The sequence below is a fragment of the Sphaerodactylus townsendi genome, linkage group LG06, assembly GCF_021028975.2.
Source record: "Sphaerodactylus townsendi isolate TG3544 linkage group LG06, MPM_Stown_v2.3, whole genome shotgun sequence".
NCBI lineage: Eukaryota > Metazoa > Chordata > Lepidosauria > Squamata > Sphaerodactylidae > Sphaerodactylus > Sphaerodactylus townsendi.
The window spans coordinates 42,602,136-42,621,277 of NC_059430.1; the positions used below are offsets into that span (position 1 = coordinate 42,602,136).

Genomic DNA, 19,142 nt, shown 5'->3' on the forward strand with positions numbered 1-19,142 from the left:
CTAGTGCAGAGCAAAGTGTGGTGCATACAGCTCTCTGGAATGGGGAGTTTAAAGATCAAAAAGCCCCGTCTGTTCAATTCACAACTGTAAATAATTTGCCAAATCATTAGCATTATGAGATTTAATTAAATAATACTAATGTAGTGCCTTGAAATCATTATTAAAAATAAAATTAACTTTATTCTTCAAAAAACTATGACCATCAATAACAATAACCAAGCAGTAGATGTAGCCTAAAGTTACATTTAGAAATATTTTCCATTTTTGACAGGCCAGTGGTAAAGTCCTTGAAGGAAACGGGACTAGTAGAACCCGAATTGTTTGAAGAAGTTACCATTTACTTCAGTGACATTGTGGGCTTCACAACCATCTGTAAATACAGCACTCCTATGGAAGTGGTGGACATGCTAAATGAGATCTACAAGAACTTTGATCGCATTCTAGATCATCATGATGTTTACAAGGTGACCAAAACTGAGAACAGGGCATAGAAGGCTAGGCAAATTGTTAAAGTGATTGGAAGCAAAAACAGATCTTTGCCTCTGACTCAAGGAAAATAAAACAAAAAGTGAGAATTATTTATCTCAGACATCCTCTTTTGAAATTCTGCAAAATGTAGAAGTAAAGTAGGCTTCCTTCTGCTTTTATTTTAGATGTTATAAGGGCAGCTTTCCAGAGAAAAGTAGTCTTGTACAGACTTCCTAGCCTGAATATTGTTTGCAATTGAAAATGTCTGTATAAATATGTTTGTTAATTCTAAGGTGGTTAGCCTTCCTTCTGTCCAATGCAGAGAATAACAGTAACATTTATCAGGCCTTTCTCATATCTGATCATGGTGGTTCTTTGCTCAGGAGAAGATGGTGACTATAGCTCATATTTCAACAGGTGGAGACCATTGGAGATGCATATATGGTAGTAAGTGGTTTACCAAAGAGGAATGGCAATCGTCATGCAGTGGATATTTCTATGATGGCATTGGATATACTCAGCTTCATGGGATCCTTTGAACTCCAGCATCTTCCAGGCCTTCCTATATGGATTCGAATAGGAATACATTCTGGTACCGAGTGATATTATTATGTACATGATAAAGACAAACAATGATGAATTCTCAGTTCTGTTTGATTTTTCATAAATTGATGACAGAAGGTCATAATGGGTTGGATCCTGTGGATTTGTTCTGCTAACAGTTGTATTTTCCACAGTGCAAGAAACCTTCCCCTGATTCAGAAAATCCTAAAGTATCAGAGGAAGTCTCTGTGCCAAAGGATGGCACTAGTATAAATATAATAGATCCACAGGATCCAGCCCATTGTATCATATACATATCTTCATGGGCATTTATTTGTTTAATGTATTTATAGTGTGCCTTTCGCATCAAGACTCAAAGTTGATTACACAGTGTAAATAGATAATAACCCATGTGAAGAAATATCTAATAACTGTAGTGTAGGTCTATACAATATGTATGAGCAGACATTGAATGGGAATGTGCTAGGATTAGAATTACAAAAATATCCATGAGCACAGTATATTATGCATGATACAGAGTCTGGATATAAGGAAGAAAAATGGTATTACATCAGCAGAAAACAACAATAGGATAATATGAAACAACAATGAAACAACAATAGGATAATATGAGCAGCAAGCTCATATACTCAGTGATATAAACCACAGTCCCTTTCCATTTATAAAGTGACTTCTGGAACTATTCTGCTATAATATAACGCTCTGAAATGTTTTAGAAAAGCTCCCCTGAACAACTCCATTCTGCATAATTCACAGAATGACAGGCATGTGGGAGCCTTCAGCTTTTTAATTTTTTGCTTGCTTCAATAATCTGTTTGGTGCAAAAGGGCATATAATTGTCAGCCTGAGAGCTTATCATGTGATTTTCTGTAATGCAGTTAGGGTTTCCTGGCAAGCAACATGGAAGTGGTGGGGAGTCTTACTAGGCCCAAATTGTTGTTGAGAGTGCATCAACATCACACCCGGAAGTGACATCATCGTCACCAATGGCATAGGTGACGCTCTGGTATCTGGCTAAAAAAACTATCTGACAGAAGCTGTTTTTAGCATAGAATTTTGCCCAAAATACAGAGGGCCTTCCTCCTTGTCAGCAAGGTGATGACATGTACTAATTATGTTGTCATCGTCTACTACTACTACTACTACTACTACTACTAGTCGTCGTCGTCGTCGTCAATGTACTAATGAAATCAAGGCCTAGTCCTCAATTTGGGCCTTGTAAAATCCTCCCACCCCTTTCCTGCATTACAGGGAAGGGAGCTCAAAGCGGGGGATCCCTTGCCCCCCAGTGGGGGCTTGGTAACCCTAAATGCAACTCTTCTTTTTTGAATCCCAGAACTAATCTACTTTTTGTAATAAGTTGTTGATCCAGAGCAGATCTTCTTTGTCTGATATAAATAATGGCAAAAGCTATGATAGTAGTTGAAACCTCTACTATTCCAGTCTGATAATTGTGCCTCCATGCTACTTTTTAGCTCCAACCACCTTCCAGAAAGTGACCATGAATCAGGCTAACAGGGAAGAGAAATTCAATAGCTTCAAACCTTAACGTAATATAAATGTTGACATTAACATAGCAAAGGTGCAAACCTGATTAAAGAATTTCAGAGGCAAAAACAGGACAAACTATCCTGATTCAACTTTGAACCCTAATGTGTTTCCTGATGAGTAACGTTAATGACTTTATTTAATTCTTGAGTTGCATCAGGCTTTATTTAATTCTTGAGATTAGTTTAAGATAGTATGGACTCAATACTTTGCATCTTCAGGTCCTTGTGCTGCTGGTGTTGTTGGGATTAAGATGCCTCGCTACTGCTTGTTTGGAGATACAGTGAACACTACTTCAAGGATGGAATCTTCAGGTTTACGTAAGGATGGTCATTTGGTCCTAGACTGCCCAATACTTTGTTATCATTATATCTAGTGTTCTTTCCCCACAAAATAATTATTTCCTCATAAGTTAGAATATAATTTATCCGTCATTCTTCCTTCAAAGAAAACTTTCTCCAGTAACTGCTCAGCCATGAAACCCTTGAACATCTATTATGGAATCCCTGCAGTGGATTCTAGCTTACACAACTTTCCTGCAGGGCACTGGTCATAGCTGTTGCTCATGAGTGTTGATTCATGGCAACTGGATGCATAGTCCAGAACATAGCCCAAATGCCTTTGTATCTAAGCACTGCAACAGAAAATTGGATGCAACAGTAGCCTGTCTTTGAAGAAGTTTGTAATAGTCACTTATTCAGAGGACTCAGCATGCAAACCTTTTTACCACTTTGGAAAAGGGCAAGAAAAAAACTTGTAAAGTGCCCCCATCCCCCATTGTTTCCAATGGGAGCCAACAGGAGATGGGGCTACACCTTTGAGGGTCCATAACTTTGGACTTCCTAAACCAAACTTTACCAAATCTGGGTGGTATCATCAGGAGAGTCACCTAAAGATATCTTGAATTTTTGGTGCTGCTAGCCTAAAAACTGCACCCCTTTCAGATCAAAAACTGAAAAACACTAAAAGTACAAAAACCACAAACGAACATGTGGGGGGGTAGGTGGGTGCAAAATTTAGATTTTGCACCGGGCTCCATTTTCCCTAGCTGCGCCTCTGCTTGGAAGCATACAAAGCAAGAAAATTTGGAGGGGTGTTGGTTGTGGTCAGAGGCAGATACTCAATCAAACAATTTAAGATAGAGCAAAAATACAATGAATATTAAAGCAATGTATGCAAATATAACAAAGGACTCAAAACTACATAACTAAACCAAGAAGGCAGAGCACACTGCATGATCTAGGAAGAAAAATGCCTGTATTTTATTATTTCTTTTAAAAACTATTGAATTTTACTTGTTTATTTGTAGACCATTATGGGTACTCTAAAAGCAGAGAGAGAACCTAGAAATACAGTACTAATAGTAATAATATCTTAGTGCTTTGTTGTTCGTAGTCTCAGTTGCTTTGCTCTGTTTACAAATGACTACTAAGGTTTTTTGGCATATCAATATACTTCATTTATTTCATTTCATTCATTTGATTTATATGCCAACCTTCCCCTTATGGACTCAGGGTGGCTTCCAATGTGTAAAACTATTAAAACATACATTAAATACATTAAAACACAGATGGCAACTGAATATTTTAAAATGCTAAAGTATTCAGAAATTGCATCCCGATTGATACATCCAAACTAGTAAAGGAAGGGTATATCTAATTCTCAATATGGCCAAAACCCCAGGTTGAACAAAACTTTGAACTCTTAAAAAAATGGAGGGATCAACCCACTCTGTGGCAACTATTATTTATTTATTATTATTTATTAATTTTTCTATATCACCCAACCCCCTAAGGGCTCTGAGCAGTGAACAATAAGGCCAAAAGAGGCAAATCCAATATATAGTAATAAAATATAAAGATATAAACATTAAAATCATTTAAAACACAGTAGCAGCAACACACAGAAATGTTGGCGGCGCTCCATCCAATTGTTGGCAGAAGGACAGTAACTATAGACAGAATCAGAGGGGGGCGTCAGGGGGGGAGACAGGCAGCAGCTCCGCAGCTAGCCTCCCCAAAGGCCCAGTGGAACAACTCAGTTTTACAGGCCCTGCAGAACTCCTCAAAGAGTGAGAGAGACTCTGAGGCGACTGCCTTCTGGACTGAAGAATAGCCAGTTCCCCATTCTGGCTTCTCCTATTGATTCTTTATACCCCAATTGTACACAAATAAAAGGATGACACAATCTTTATATTAAAGATGGTAGCATGTAGACTATGTGCTCCCTAGTAGTATTTTATCTGAAAAACTGTTAGACCAAGGCTGCCCTTATATAGTACCTCAACAGTAATTCTCCACACTATACAGATTTTTATAAACCTTTATCACATATTCCCTAATTCATCTTTTCATTAAACTAAACTCCTTAGCTTGAATATAAACACAATATAAAACCAAAAATTAAACATGAATTTATGTTAGAATTTATTATTTGTTGATTGTATATTTACAGCTCTACGGATTCATGTAAGTGGTTCCACTATTGCTATCCTCAAAAGGACAGACTGCCAGTTCCAGTATGAAGAGCGAGGAGAGACTTATCTGAAGGTACAAAAATTTCAAAAAGATCTGCCCAGAGATGTCACATCCCTGAAAGATTTATACATTTTAAATTACTAATTGAGGATAAAGGAACTTGCCCTGTAATCTCATAAATAAACAGTGATTTGACTTGGGCTTTTGTCATCAAACCCATGCAGTCTAACCACTGCATTGCACTGGCTGTCATATCTAATTTCAGTGCTAATCTCATTAATTTTATCAGGACTTTCCTATGCACAACTGTGGATGGTAATGACAGTTTACTTCTGTTGGTTTCTGATACATACATTACATATGTATGAATTTAAAAATCCTAGGTATGCATCTTATGCTCATAATGTAAATTAAGCAAAGATAGAACAATTATGTAAATTAAGCAAAGACAGAACAATGTTGCAATGTATAAAGAAATTAAGAAGAGCTCTGCTGGATCAGACCAGAGGTCCATCTAGTTCAGCATCCTGTTTCATACAGCAGCCTGCCAACCTGTTTCCCTGGCGGATCGAACAAATAAGGTGCAAAGGTATTTCTGATGTTGCCTCTTAACACTGAGTTTCAGAAGTTTACTGTCTCTGAATATGGAGGTTCCCTTTACTCACCATAGTTAGTAGCCACTGATGGACTCTCTTCTGAAACTGACTAATCCCTCCCCTTAAAGCCATCTATAAAGAATTTACCAGCAGCCCTACTGGATCAGACTGTATTAGATCATCTTCATCATGGACATTGACTGACTAGCTTCCCACAAATTACAGTTCAGAAAAAGGGAAATAATAGTTACCAACAATTGCATAGTGATGCAGGACAAATAGTTCTGATAAGTTACCATATGTGGTATTATTAGATACCACATAGAAGTACTGTAGAAATCTAATCTCTGATTGAATCTCATTTTATATTAGGGCAAAGGAACTGAAATTACCTATTGGCTCACAGGAGTGAAGGACCAACAATATAACCTTCCAACTCCACCTTCTGTGTAAGTGGTTCTTTGTAGTATTAACAGTACTTACCAGTCTATTTCCAACATTTAGAGTAACTATCTATTCCCTTTCTGTTAATATATCATTTGGTCGTATTCCTGGCAAAGGTCAAGATGGCATCAGTGCATACATATATTCATATACATGGCCCAATTGTATCTCCTACTGTTTTGTGCTAATCATGGTGAAACCCCACCACAAGCTGCTCATGTGTCAAGAAGAGTTATGTGTATAAGTTGGAATTTACCAGCCAGTGGTTTGGATCTAGACTAAACTGGAACTCTGTCTAGACTGGTAAACTTTGCCTCCTTGCCCACTGTCTCTTCGTGGGATCCAAGATCATGTGTGCTATACCTTTTCCCATAGAAAGAACCAAGTACGGTCAGTAGTGGTGTGGTGGAAGTATGTGCTTCCACAGTAGAAAATAATCTTGAAGAACTATGAGCAGGTGGGCGAGCAAGCAGTGAGTTGGGGAGAAGGTAGGCAGACCCGGCTTGGTGCTTGGGTGGGGTGGGGGAATGGGGAGGCTGTTGCCAGGCCTGGTGGGAGAGTGGTGGCTTGCTGGCACTGTCCCTCTGGCCTGGCTTGGTGTTTGGGTTGTGGGAGAGGGGAATGGGCCTGGCTTGGTGTTTGGGCCAAGGGAGGGTAGGTGAGGGAATGGAAGGAGGTTCAGGAAGTGGTGGCAGATGAATTAAAAAATCTCCTGATATTTTTTGGTAAGCTAATGCAGGATTCAGTTAATTTCAGGCTTGATTTGGTCTAGAATTTACTCATTTGTCTTTCTGATAGTCCATGAAATCCATAAAACTCTCCAACACCACTTTTCAAATTAATCAACTTTCTTCTTGCCAGCTTTCTTCATTGTCCAAGTTTCACACCCATACATTGTAACAGGGAATACTATGGTATGAATTATATTGATTTTAAAAATGTGCAACATATCCTTATACTTAAGGATCTTTGATGGTTCCTTCTAGCTACCCTTCCCAGTTTCAGTTCTGATTTCTTGGTTACAGTCTTCTTATGATTGACTCAGGGAATAGAAAATCTTTCACAATTTCCATTTCTTAATTATCAACCATATTGTTGTATAATGCCCCAGCAGCCTGGACTTCGGACTGATATTGCCAAAAAGGCAGTGTAAGTCCATTCTGCCCAATGGGGGATTCTCAGCAGCGAGGAGGCTTTTTTTTTAACTGTCAAGCCTCCCTATGCCACCGAGAAGCCTCCATGGGAGTGGCCGGAGTGGCAGTTCCTGTAGCAATGGGCAGGCATGCAGATACCCCATCAGTGAATGAGATTCCCACTCCAAGTTTTGGCCACTCATTAGCACTCATTAACAGCCAAGGAGAACTCTGAACCTTCTCCACAGCAAGACATTACTGGCTCCTATAGTGTTTCCCCTCTGCAGGCAGTATTATCCACTAAAGGTCTCCCCTCTTATCTTTACAAAAATAAACAAATAAAACCATCCCTGTGCCTTCCATGAACTTGCTAAGTGCTACAAATGGTAACAGTACTGACTGAACTTGAGAACTTGACAGCCTGAGCAGCTTCAGGATACTACCTGACAGTCTGATACAGCATTGTCCCCACCAGGAAATATTATAGGGCCTTGCCACTGCCAGGAAATCCCAGTGGGGTATAATTCCTCCTGCCCTTCCAAGTTTAAGCCCTTGCACCATTGTATGAGGGGTCCCAAATGCACATCTGTACGGCCCTATGATGTGTTTGTTTCAGGGCACCTCCCATTCTTTGCAGGAAAGTATGCTCATGCTCACTTTGTTCCCTCCTTTGTAGGGTTATGCATGTGGGCAGTGGTAGGCAGTGTATGACCATATCACCATGCACTTGTTAGCCGTTTATAACAGGGGCACCATCAGGGACATACTCAATGGAGGGATTCAAACGTTTTAGTAACAGGTTCCGATGGTGGTGGGATTCAGTGGCATAGCGCCAGTGGGGCTGGATGGGGCATGACGGGGGCGTGGCCAGGCATTCCAGGGGTGGGGCATTCCTGGGCGGGGCTGTGGCAAGGACGCCGGGCATGCGTGCCCCAGGTGCAGTTCCCCTTTGCCCTGCCTCTAGATTCAAATAATGACTGTTTAAAGTATTAAAAAAGCAATATACCGAAAGGTAGTATATTATTTCTTTTTTAATATAATTATATTGATTGATTTTAAATAATAACATAAGTAAGGAGAGAAACCAAAAACTGTTTACAATTGTTAACATATTACAAACATATCTAATTGTCTATCTCTCTCAACCCCCCCAACTAAAACATCCTATATTGCCTCCCTCCTTACCATATTTCCCTCCCTCCCTACTTTCTACTTCCCCTTCAGATTCCTATAACTACTTTATCTATTCCACTTGAAAGAAAACTAACAGAGGAAGAGATCCAAAATCCTTAATCTAAAAGAGTAGTTTAAACTCCTCTCTTTCCAATATAAATTTCAAGGGAAAAAAAGAAAATGAAAAATCTTTACCTATAATACTTTCCCAACCTTTGTACCAATGAACAAAAAAAAATAGAATTACTATATATTGTATTATTTCATACAGTTCATACACATGTGGGGAGGGGTGCCATGGGGGGCAGGGGGCCCTGGGGGCGATTTTGCATCCCCCACTTGATGAGATTTGTTGTACCCAAAGACAGAGATTATCCCCTTGTCCCTAGTGGAGTTAATCATTAATAACCGGTTCTCCGAACTGAGAAAATTTTAGTAACCGGTTCTACCGAATAGGTGTGAATAGGCTGCATCCCACCTCTGGACATACTACACTGTTTTTCAGTGTCCACAGGATTATTGTGGACAATGGTACAGCAATTGCTATGCTCTCTGCACCCTGGCATGACCACTTTCATAATTTTTTCTGCCCCCTACTAAGCAAGCATAGCATACCAACTAACAGATTAGGCAATACACTAACATCTGTAATATGCTAGTGTTGGGATCTTAGGGTTGGGCTACTTGTTTCTTAGCCTTTGGCCATGCCTCCTAGACACAGGGTCAGATTATTTACTGATTCTGATTAAAAAGGGAAATATGAGTTGGATGTCATCAGCACATCAATTGCATTTCACCCCAAATCTCTGAACAATCTTATATAGCAGTTCCACGTAGATGCTGAAAGTCCTATCAATGGAATTTAAAACTGCTTAGCATTGTTTAGATTTTGGTATGTTTCTGGAATTAGAACCAAAATTAATTTATAGTTCATTATTAAATCCAGGTATTGAATTATTCCAATTTATTCATAAGCTTTATGCATAAAATGATTCTGAAGTAAAACTTTATCTCCTATATATTGAAAATAACTTCTATCCACAATACAGGGTTGGATCCAATGGATTTTTCCCCCACTTCCCACTGTAACACACTGTGCTCCTGAAAAACTTCTAAGGGTTGAAGGAATCCCAGAAACAGCTTGGAATGCAATCTGGGGCTCTGCAGTGAGGGCGGGGGGCAGGGGATTGGTGAAATTGTTCTCCTTCCTTACATTCTGCTTGTGGAAAAAAACTTTAGATCTGCCATCTGCAATTTCACCATGCAGTATCCTAATTTTATATCCTAGTAGATGAATTCAGAATATACAATAAGGATGGATAAATGGAATAATAGTTAAAGGGTTCATTAGTAAGACTTATAGTTGTTCTATCTCAGTGAGTAACTGAAACCTTTTCTTTCCTGCAATTTCCAGAGAGAATCAGCAGCGCTTGCAGACTGATTTTGCTAAAATGATATCAGACTCTCTGCAGAAAAGACAAACAAAAGAGTTCCAGATGCGAAAGCTTTCTCGCGTGCCCAGTTATTACAAAGACACTCTGGAATATCTGCAAGTGGCTACTATAGAAACTTCCAGTTCTTACCTGTAACAAAGGGTAAAGAGGACATCTCTTGAATATTAGCAAGCTAACAATAAGTATAATAGACCTTACACAGTCCACATATCTTCATTGCTGTAGATAGCAGAGGTGGCTGAGGAGAGAAATGCAGTCTTTTCTTTGAATGTTTGGTACGATAAATAATCTGTAGAAAGAACATGCCCTCTATTGCACTGGAACAATATAGATGGCCCAATGTAAGATGCTGCATTTTGATGACTGGAAGCTTCCTGATGCACTGCTTCTTGAAATTATGGAAGGACAAAATAACAGTCTTCCAGATGACACTGGCTTGCATATCATGGTACTTGAAGCTGTGTGGACTGTGTAGGCTGTGCTGGTCCAATACTTGTACTGATTTATAGTTTAGATAGATGGATATAGACTGCTGGAGAAAGGCCTTGTGAAGGTATATGCCGATTACATTCCAAGATCTTGAATTGAATGCACATCTATTCTTCTTGGAAACTGTAGTTTGACCATGCTATCATTCTTTTTTAAAGTAACACCAGCAGCATTTTTAATCTGAGTCTCTATCTCATATTCAAGAGCATCAATGGCGTAGTGGTTAAGAGCATGTGCATTTTAATCTGGAGGAACCGGGTTTGATTCCCCGCTCTGCCGCCTGAGCTGTGGAGGCTTATCTGGGGAATTCAGATTAGCCTGTGCATTCCCACACATGCCAGCTGGGTGACCTTGGGCTAGTCACAGCTTTTCGGAGTTCTCTCAGCCCCACCCACCTCACAGGGTGTTTGTTATGAAGGGAGAAGGGCAAGGAGATTGTAAGCCCCTTTGGGTCTCCCACAGGAGAGAAAGGGGGGATATAAATCCAAACTCTTCTTCTTCTTATACTACAAACACCCTTGCCTTTTGTCTTAAGTACAGTCTAAAGAATTTTTAACTGTATATTAACTGTATAATGTATTGATCTACTATTCACTTTCATCACAGTGATTTGCCATGATTTTGACATGTTATGTTTGTTTTAAAAAAACAAGTATCATTGTATTTGGACAAGAAATAAAACATTTTGAATAAAGTTCTGAATGTTTAATTGTATTGACTCATGCTATATTGCTAGAGATGTAACTGGAAAATCTAACAGTCAGCAAATCAAATGACATCTTGCACAATTAGGTTTTCATAGGCCGATTACACACAAGACATCTGCTGCATGATGGGGGCAAATGTCTACTGCAGCAAGATTTTATTGTACAGATGTTTTTTCTCCAGCTCCACTTTCATTTCCTGTGGCAAGCAAGACCACTTCTAGCACAAATTTAATTTCGCTTCACCTCCAGAGCGGGGAGATTTTCTAGTGACCACAGCTTTCTCCCAGACCTCTTCTCTCTGCCTACAGTCAGATTGCCAAGCTCCACCCTTCCCACTCTTTGCACTGCCATCCATGCCTTCCTACATATTGATGACACCCAAGTCCAAAACTCTGAACTAACTGGGCTAGAGGGCACATATAAATGTTAAAAAACAGTGGGGGGAGGATTGCCCTCCGGGGACACCATATACCAATGGGTGCCATGTCATGTCCCTCTCTCCTGGTGCCACCCTCTGTTCCAGATTCTGAAGGAATAAGATCAGCCATTGAAGGGCTGTTCCCAGCATTGGCAAGGCTGAAGTTCAACAGGTCGCAGTTGACCATGTCAAATGCTGCTATCATAGCTAATAACAATAGCATTGATGACCTGCCTCAATCCAGCTGTCTACAGAGATTGTCTGTGAGGGTGGCCAGCACTGTCTCTCTCCCATGACCAGACCTGAAGCTGAATTGAAATGGGTCCAGAACCAATGCAGCATTCAAGAAAGTCTGCAACTAATCTGCCACCACTCTTTCAATTGCCTTGGCCAGGAAAAGAAGATTCAACACAGGGCTGTAGATTTATTTATTTATTTATTTATTTATTGTTTCGATTTATAAACCGCCCCATCCCCTGGGGGCTCTGTGGAGATGGCTTCCCACTGTCTACTTCAGGAAAACTCCTGAGGTTAGGAGTTGATAATATCCTTTAAAGGGGTCCACACTCCTCCCACGTTGGTTTTAAAATAGATTAGAGGGTGCATAGTTCCAGGAGGCAAGTGGTCAGCTTCACAGCAGTCAGAATCCTGTCAACATCAGCCTGACCAAGCCAGCTGACTTGGTTCAGTATATGGCCAGAAGATGACCAAGGGGCCTCCAGTTCACTTACTGTATCAAAATTCACAGGGAGCAACAAGACTATCAGCAAAATGGCTTACAAAGGCCGCACAGCTGATGATCAAATCACCAGTCATCTCAGCTCACTGAACTCTGGTGATTTGAAAATTTGTCAGATGGTAACAAATATCTGCTGGAACACAGCCATACAACCTGGAAAAAATCAACAACATCCTAATATCTGCTTTCTTGGCAACTCTAGACTCTCTTGGATTAAGTGGATTATTTAGAAACATTGCAGTATAGCTTTTGATGTGGCTTTGGTTCTCAAATTACCTTAGGCTTGAAGAGGAAGCACCTAAATTAAAAAAGAGTATTCATCCACTATCATTTGGGAAGCTCCACTTTGAGGTGAAGAAAAACTTGTTATGACTCCAATTCAAAGAGGAATGTTGGGAGTGCCTGTTGATGAGTGTCTATGGGGGACTCCTTCCATTAGCACTATATGGAGGTTAAAAGCTCGTTCTTCCAAGATAAGACCCTAAAATTTAAATAATTTGGGCCCTTTTTCCCAGCATCGGGACCCATAAACGCAGCGGCTTGGGACTGGCAACAACGCCGGCCCCTTAGGCCGCCCGTTGCACAGGCCAGGGCGCAGCTGCGTCGCAGCCTGCTGCCAGCTTCTTTGCTGGAGCAAGTTTCCCCAGTGCGCTCAGAAGCGCACTTGTTGGGGAAATGCCGGCTGGAAGTACGGCAGCGGCTTCCGGGCGCTTCCCCCCCCTCCTCGATCCCTGTACTTACTTTGTCCCTGGGCCTCCGGCGCGTCGCCGAGGCCTGGGGACCACGCTACCCTGCCCCCCAGCACTGGAGCAGGCATGCAGGGCCAGGGCGTGTCCCCAGGCCTCGGGCGATGCGCCGGAGGCCCGGGACACGCTGGGTCGGCTTGACGCCGGCGGGCTCGCATTGGTGCCGACTGCTGCCGGCTGCTTTCTAGGAACCGTCTGTGCAGACGATTGCGGTAAGCAGTCGTACTGGCCTGGCGTCAAGTACGCCGACCCAGCCGCTTCCGCATTCGTGCGGAAACGGCCTTAAATAAGTATATAAAACATTTTAAAATCCCTTTTTCAATTAATGAAGTACTGCAATGACTTATTTCTTTGTGAATAAATATATGTATAAATACTTTTGATTTCTTCCTTTCTTTCTTAGGTATATATCACTGCCACCAGGAATTTAATACCCAAACCTCTTTTCAATTTCTCCTAAAGTACAGTGTCTGAGCTCTGAAGCAGTTTTGAAGGGCTTTGTGATCCTGGAGAAGAAATCCTAATAAAATTCAGGTGTTGGATTTCAGATTAATTTGAACAAATTATAATTTTATTTGTATATTTACTTAAGCGTGATGGTTGCAAGAGATGATATATCTAATCTCTACAGTTAAGGAAACAATGGGTGATAATAACTTCTGGCTGAAGTGACCCACATTTTTTCTTCATACAACTCCTCTCTCTCATTTTCTACTTCATTTTCTTTTTCCCTTCAGATATCTATTGTGTCTAATTTCTAAGGTACGAATCTCATCTACTTATTTAACTCTTCCCTCTGTGACCTTATTAGGATTTGACTCCTTTTTTGCTCTCCTAATGTTGTCGATGTATATTCTAATTATCTCTTTTGACTATTTATGACTTCATATAACATTAGGAAGGATTCTAGTCAGAAATCTATTCCCCCCCCCCCGCCTGTCTAAGCAGTTAACATCATATTGCTGTTTATTTCTTTCCTTCAGCCTCATTTCCGCCCCCACACACACAGCTTTCTCTCTCTCTCTTTACAAAATCCTTCACACTCTCCAGTACCAACCAATCACCACACTCTCTCTTCCTCCTCTTTCACCTCCCTTTCTTCTGTGACTTACCTCTCCTTTAAAGGAACACACTTAACACTTTAGATCATTACAAGTATATTTACGGTTGAAGTGTTTTGAATTAGGAGAAAACCTCAGCCTTATCTATTTGCCTGCTAATAACTGCTTTGCATTCTAGAGTTTAAAGTGGACTTTTCCCCCTAGAACACTAACAAGAACACATCATTGTTTTCAACTACGGTAATTGCATTCATCTTCCCATGGGTTCAAGGAAACACCAACTTTGGGTATAAACAAAATGTTTAATGACAGTATTGAACTAATGATCTCCTGGCCCAGATGTGAGATTATCATAGGATTTTCACAAGAGAATTGGAATGACAACCACGTATTTGTGAACATGCTTGATTATAAGCTTGGCAACAGCTTCTGAACAGAAACACACACACCTCACATAGGATTACCAGCCTCTAGGTCAGTGGCTCCCAACTGTTTTTCACCCACATACCCCTCCCTAAAATTGTATCCCCATATTAGAAAGCCCATTTTGTAATTTTCCCCCCTCCAAGCACTATAGTGCATACCCCTGGGGGTACATGTACACCAGGTTGGGAACCACTGTTGTAGGTGATAGCTGGAGATTACCTGGGCTTACAACTGATCTCCAGGCCATGGAGATCAGTTAAGATCAGTGGTTAATGCCGTGACCCTTTAATACAGTTCCTCATGTTGTGGTGACCCCTCACCATAAAATTTTTTTTGTTGCTAATTCATAACTGTAATTTTGCTACTGTTATGAATCGTAATGTAAATATCTGATATGCAGGATGTATTTTCATTGTTACAAATTGAACATAGTTAAAGCATAGTGATTAATCACAAATACAATACGTAATTATATTTTGTGGAATATTTATTTCTAATTACAAATAAATGAAATATGTGTTTTCCGATGGTCTTAAGCGACCCCTGTGAAAGGGTCATTCGACCCCCAAAGGGGTCGCGACCAGTGGTGGGATCCAAAAATTTTAGTAACAGGTTCCCATGGTTGTGGGATTCAAACTATGGTGTAGCGCCAATGGGGCTGAGTGGGGCACGATGGGGGCGTGGCTGGCCATTCCTGGGGCGGGGCATTCCTGGGCGGGGCTGTGGCAAGGACGCAGCCACTGCGCCGGTCCTTGGGCGGGAAACGAATGCACGCAGGCGCAGGCTGCCATGCACGCCGGTGCACCTCCTGCTAGACTGCTTCAAGTTCTGCGCGCTACTGCTGAGAGGAGGGGCATAACTAAGGCAAAAATCACGTGGCAAAATCACCAATTAGTAACCCCCTTTCGGCACACAAATAATGAATAACCTACTCTGAGAACCTGCTGGATCCCACCTCTGGTCGAGACCCACAGGTTGAGAACAGCTGAGTTAAGATGGAGAAAATGGCCTCTTTGGAAAGTGGCCATTTTCTCCACCCTCCTCAGGCTCCAACCCCAAATATCCTGGTATTTCCCAGTCTGGAGCTGGCTAGGGTACCTGACCATCTCTGAAAACCTGTTTGATCTTGCTTGATTCTTGAACTGTAATGAAGAAGGGAATTAATGAGACCAATATATATTCTAAACAACATCTGAAACAAAATGAAATCTTCCCACCCCCGCGTTAAGAACTGGATCACAGTCATGCTTGCCAGGTTTAAGCATGTAGGTGCAACTTTGATAGGACAGAGACACTTTTAGATGTGTCAAAAATTGGGGCACTTGAGTCTTCCATAAACGCCAATCATGTCATATGCTATTCAGCCGTTTCAAAACTGAATATCGGTTAGCTTTAACTGAGACTGAATAGGCACCCTTAACACATCCACTCTGAACGGAAATGTTACCTTCCTCCACTTTTTAAACGATTCTGCCTCGTGAGGAAAAAGGCGACGGGTTACTATTCCCTGTTAAGTGAGCTCAAGTCCGCGGTGGTTATGGGGATGTCCTATTTTTAAGACACGTTTTAACCACCCCAAGCCGCTGTCACGGGGAACACCAAGGTAATTTTTTTTCGTCTTCATCCAACGAGTCCGGGAGTCGCAAGGAAAAACTGTGTGCCAGACACGTAGGCGGCGGTGTGAAATCCCTTATTTTTCGCGCCGCATTCCCGCCCTCCCTCCGAGGCACTCAAAATGCCGCCCGCCGGGGCTGAGGGGAGCTTCTGCCGATTCCCACCCATTAAGGCTAGGGCGGGCCTGCAGTGACTGCCCCGGGACAGCGGGGCAGGGCGAAGGCGGGCTGTTCCCTCGGTAAAAAAACTCGCCGAAGTCCCGGGCCGCGGCAGCCTCAGTGTGAAATACACTGTGCAACAGCATGGCCCGGCTGTTTCCCTGCCTGCCCTCCTGCTGTTGCTTCTGGGGTCTTTTTCTTTTCTGGGCCGTGGCGGAAACTCAAGCAGGTGAGGAGCACAGAAAAGGCAGCCCAGGCTGGGGACAGGGTGGTGGGGCGGAGCGGGCAGACCCCCAAAGAGAAGGAAGCGAGCGAGCGAGCGAGCGAGCAGCCCCGTTTCTGGAGCATGTTCAGGGTCTGTGGAGGCGCTGGGGCGCCCAACCTTGATCTTAGACAGTGTGGAATCTTCTTCGGAGCCCCGCAGAGAAACTGCTCTGCTTTCTCTCTTTTCACACACTCAAAAGTTTTCGAGTATCGATCTTAACATACACAACCGCCCGCAGTCAGTTCGGGGAAAAAAGATAAAAAGAGATACCGGTACGTTGGTAGATTTCTTGAGGCTGCCGGGTCTTCTTAAATGTAAAAAATTAAATGCACTCTGGAATCGCAGAGGTAGTCTTTTATGGCTGTAGATTTCTGTGGAGCCGCCGGAGTGTTCCGGAAACTCTTAGAATCAAGATGTTTTGTTCTTCTTCAACAGTTGAATGATAATTAAAATAAGTTAGAAGCTTAGAAGTCAAATAAGAATGGAAATAATTAAAATAATATTTACAATTTCTTTGAAGTTAAATAATAAATAAAATGACAGACCAACCCCCCCCCCCCCCCCCCCCCAATCCTCCTGTTGTACTCTGGAAAGAGGAATTTCTTGGACACTGGACTTTTTTTGGCATTAGTCTAGTATGGGAGTCGCCAGTCTTTTTGAACCTGCGGGCGTCTTTGGAAGTCTCATGCAGGTTGATGGGTGCAACCACAGAATAGTTGCCCTGGGAGACAGCTCTGCACAAGCAGCGTGCACAAGCACAAGGAAGAAGTAGATTTAAAACATGTACCAGAAAAGAGGAATGACAGAATAAAGCTAGCACTGATAATTGCAGCTGATGCAAGATTGTTTAAATCTGCATAGACAATCAGATCTCTAGTGACAGGGCAGGAGCACTATCCACTTTCTAAAACAGTTGGTGGGTGCCAGGAAATGTGCCAGCAGGCACCATAGCACCCAACCTGCTGCATGGGTGCTATGGGCAGGGAGCTGGTGGCAGTGGGCCCCACCAGAAGCCCTGGCCCCAAGCAGCTGCCCCACCTCAGAGTATGCTGACACTGACTTGACTTAGGAGCCACATGTGACCCTTTGATATGACACCTGTGGCTCTGCTGAGCACCATTCCCCAATGTGTCACCTGTACCATGTTTTAGGAAAGTGGAAAAGATCCTTGCTTAATGGGGCTTGTGGTGTGCAGATGGTTTCCACCTTGATATAGGTGCTTCTGGAGGTCCAGGTAAGCTGCAAGCCTCCCTGAGGTACACACCTCCTGCCAGGAATGGAAGAAAATAGTATGGCTATCTGTGAGCCACAGAATGAGTACCACTGGTCCAGCTACAGATCAACTGAACAACGGTGGAAAGGGGCTTGGAAAAAAATGAAATCAGTTCATAGAAACAGAAGAAGACCAGTGTCACACAAAATCAAATATTCCAGTATTTAATTGCCATTGATTATTTATCATCTATGGATGCACAGAGGTTCCTCACTATCATTTAGCCAATTAGAGTACTGAGGGCTGAACTACTGAAGCTCAACATCCTGTCCATATATTTTGTGGTGGTCTAGAAGTTAATGTGGATCTTGGAAGCTTTAGAGGAACCCACCATTAAAAATAGGGGAGGGGGGGCTGATTCCATCCTCTTATCCTGAGAGGATAGTCCTTGCCCATATTCCAGGGAAAGAAAGGGCTTTAAATACCTGAATGGTCTTGAATGAGGGCCACCCTTTGTCTTTATGACTTGTGAACCAGGTCCCAATTACAATAATGCTACTGTAGAATATTTTATAACTGAAGCTTCTAAATCTCTTTCCCCAATGGGTTCTCAGATTTTCTGAAATGGGACCCAATTGTAACTTACTGTACTTTTCAGAATTCACATATCAATAAACTAACTAGAAAAGCAACTTCATGCTACTCCCCCCCCCCCCTTAACATAATATACATATTATAGATATGAATATACTTCCAGCTGGTCCCTGTGGCCCCTTGCTGTGATTAGCTCCTTCTTACCAGCAAGATGATTTGTGGGGGAGGAGAAGGCCTGGAGCAGAAAGTGCATCCCCCCAAATCATCTTGCTGGCAAGAAGGAGCTAATCACAGCAAGGGGCCACAGGGACCAGCTGGAAGTATATTTTCTAGTATTTATATTTCAAATACTAAGTAGGAAAAATAAATTATAATTGTGGTCTATTGAAAAACATATGAGATTCCTGTATTTTTATGTTGATAATTTTGTAATGAAGAAGGTCATAAAATAAAGCTTAAAATGAACTGGTGTGTTTCTAAAATGATTGCAGCTTCACTAGTCCATTATACTTTTTAAAAATGAAGACAAGTATCAGGACTATTGTTTAGGCAAGATAGGCAAGTAGCCAGCCTGGCCTCAGTGAGTCCTCCTTCAAAGGCCATAACAGCCTTGGAAAGAGACCTGTTCCTCTCCCTGACTATTACTGAAAACTGGCAATACCATTGCCATTGTCTCGTAATGGTCACATAGAGCATTCACTTATAAAAGCTACTGGCACTTTTTCTATCATTTAAAAAACCCTTTAAATCTTTTTTTAGATTTTTCTGCAAACTTAGGGCTTTTTCTGACAAGATGTATGTTGTCTGTTCATGGCCTAGTCTCCAGAGTTAAGCATCCACACATAGTGCCTTATT

General features: G+C 41.8%; 2 protein-coding genes across 2 annotated transcripts in view; both read left to right on the top strand.

Annotated features, from left to right (window-relative positions):
* The window catches only part of GUCY2C (guanylate cyclase 2C), an 86,254-nt gene extending 75,663 nt beyond the window's left edge, over positions 1–10,591 (top strand). Inside the window, exons 22-27 of the mRNA XM_048500906.1 lie at positions 272–464; positions 886–1,060; positions 2,802–2,900; positions 5,035–5,129; positions 6,026–6,102; positions 9,818–10,591. Coding sequence (XP_048356863.1) covers positions 272–464; positions 886–1,060; positions 2,802–2,900; positions 5,035–5,129; positions 6,026–6,102; positions 9,818–9,992 — 814 coding nt within the window. The 3' untranslated portion in view covers positions 9,993–10,591. The remainder of the gene's footprint in view (positions 1–271; positions 465–885; positions 1,061–2,801; positions 2,901–5,034; positions 5,130–6,025; positions 6,103–9,817) is intronic.
* Positions 10,592–16,186: 5,595 nt separating this feature from the next.
* The window catches only part of PLBD1 (phospholipase B domain containing 1), a 38,354-nt gene continuing 35,398 nt past the window's right edge, over positions 16,187–19,142 (top strand). The window contains exon 1 of the mRNA XM_048500737.1: positions 16,187–16,444. Coding sequence (XP_048356694.1) covers positions 16,360–16,444 — 85 coding nt within the window. The 5' untranslated portion in view covers positions 16,187–16,359. The remainder of the gene's footprint in view (positions 16,445–19,142) is intronic.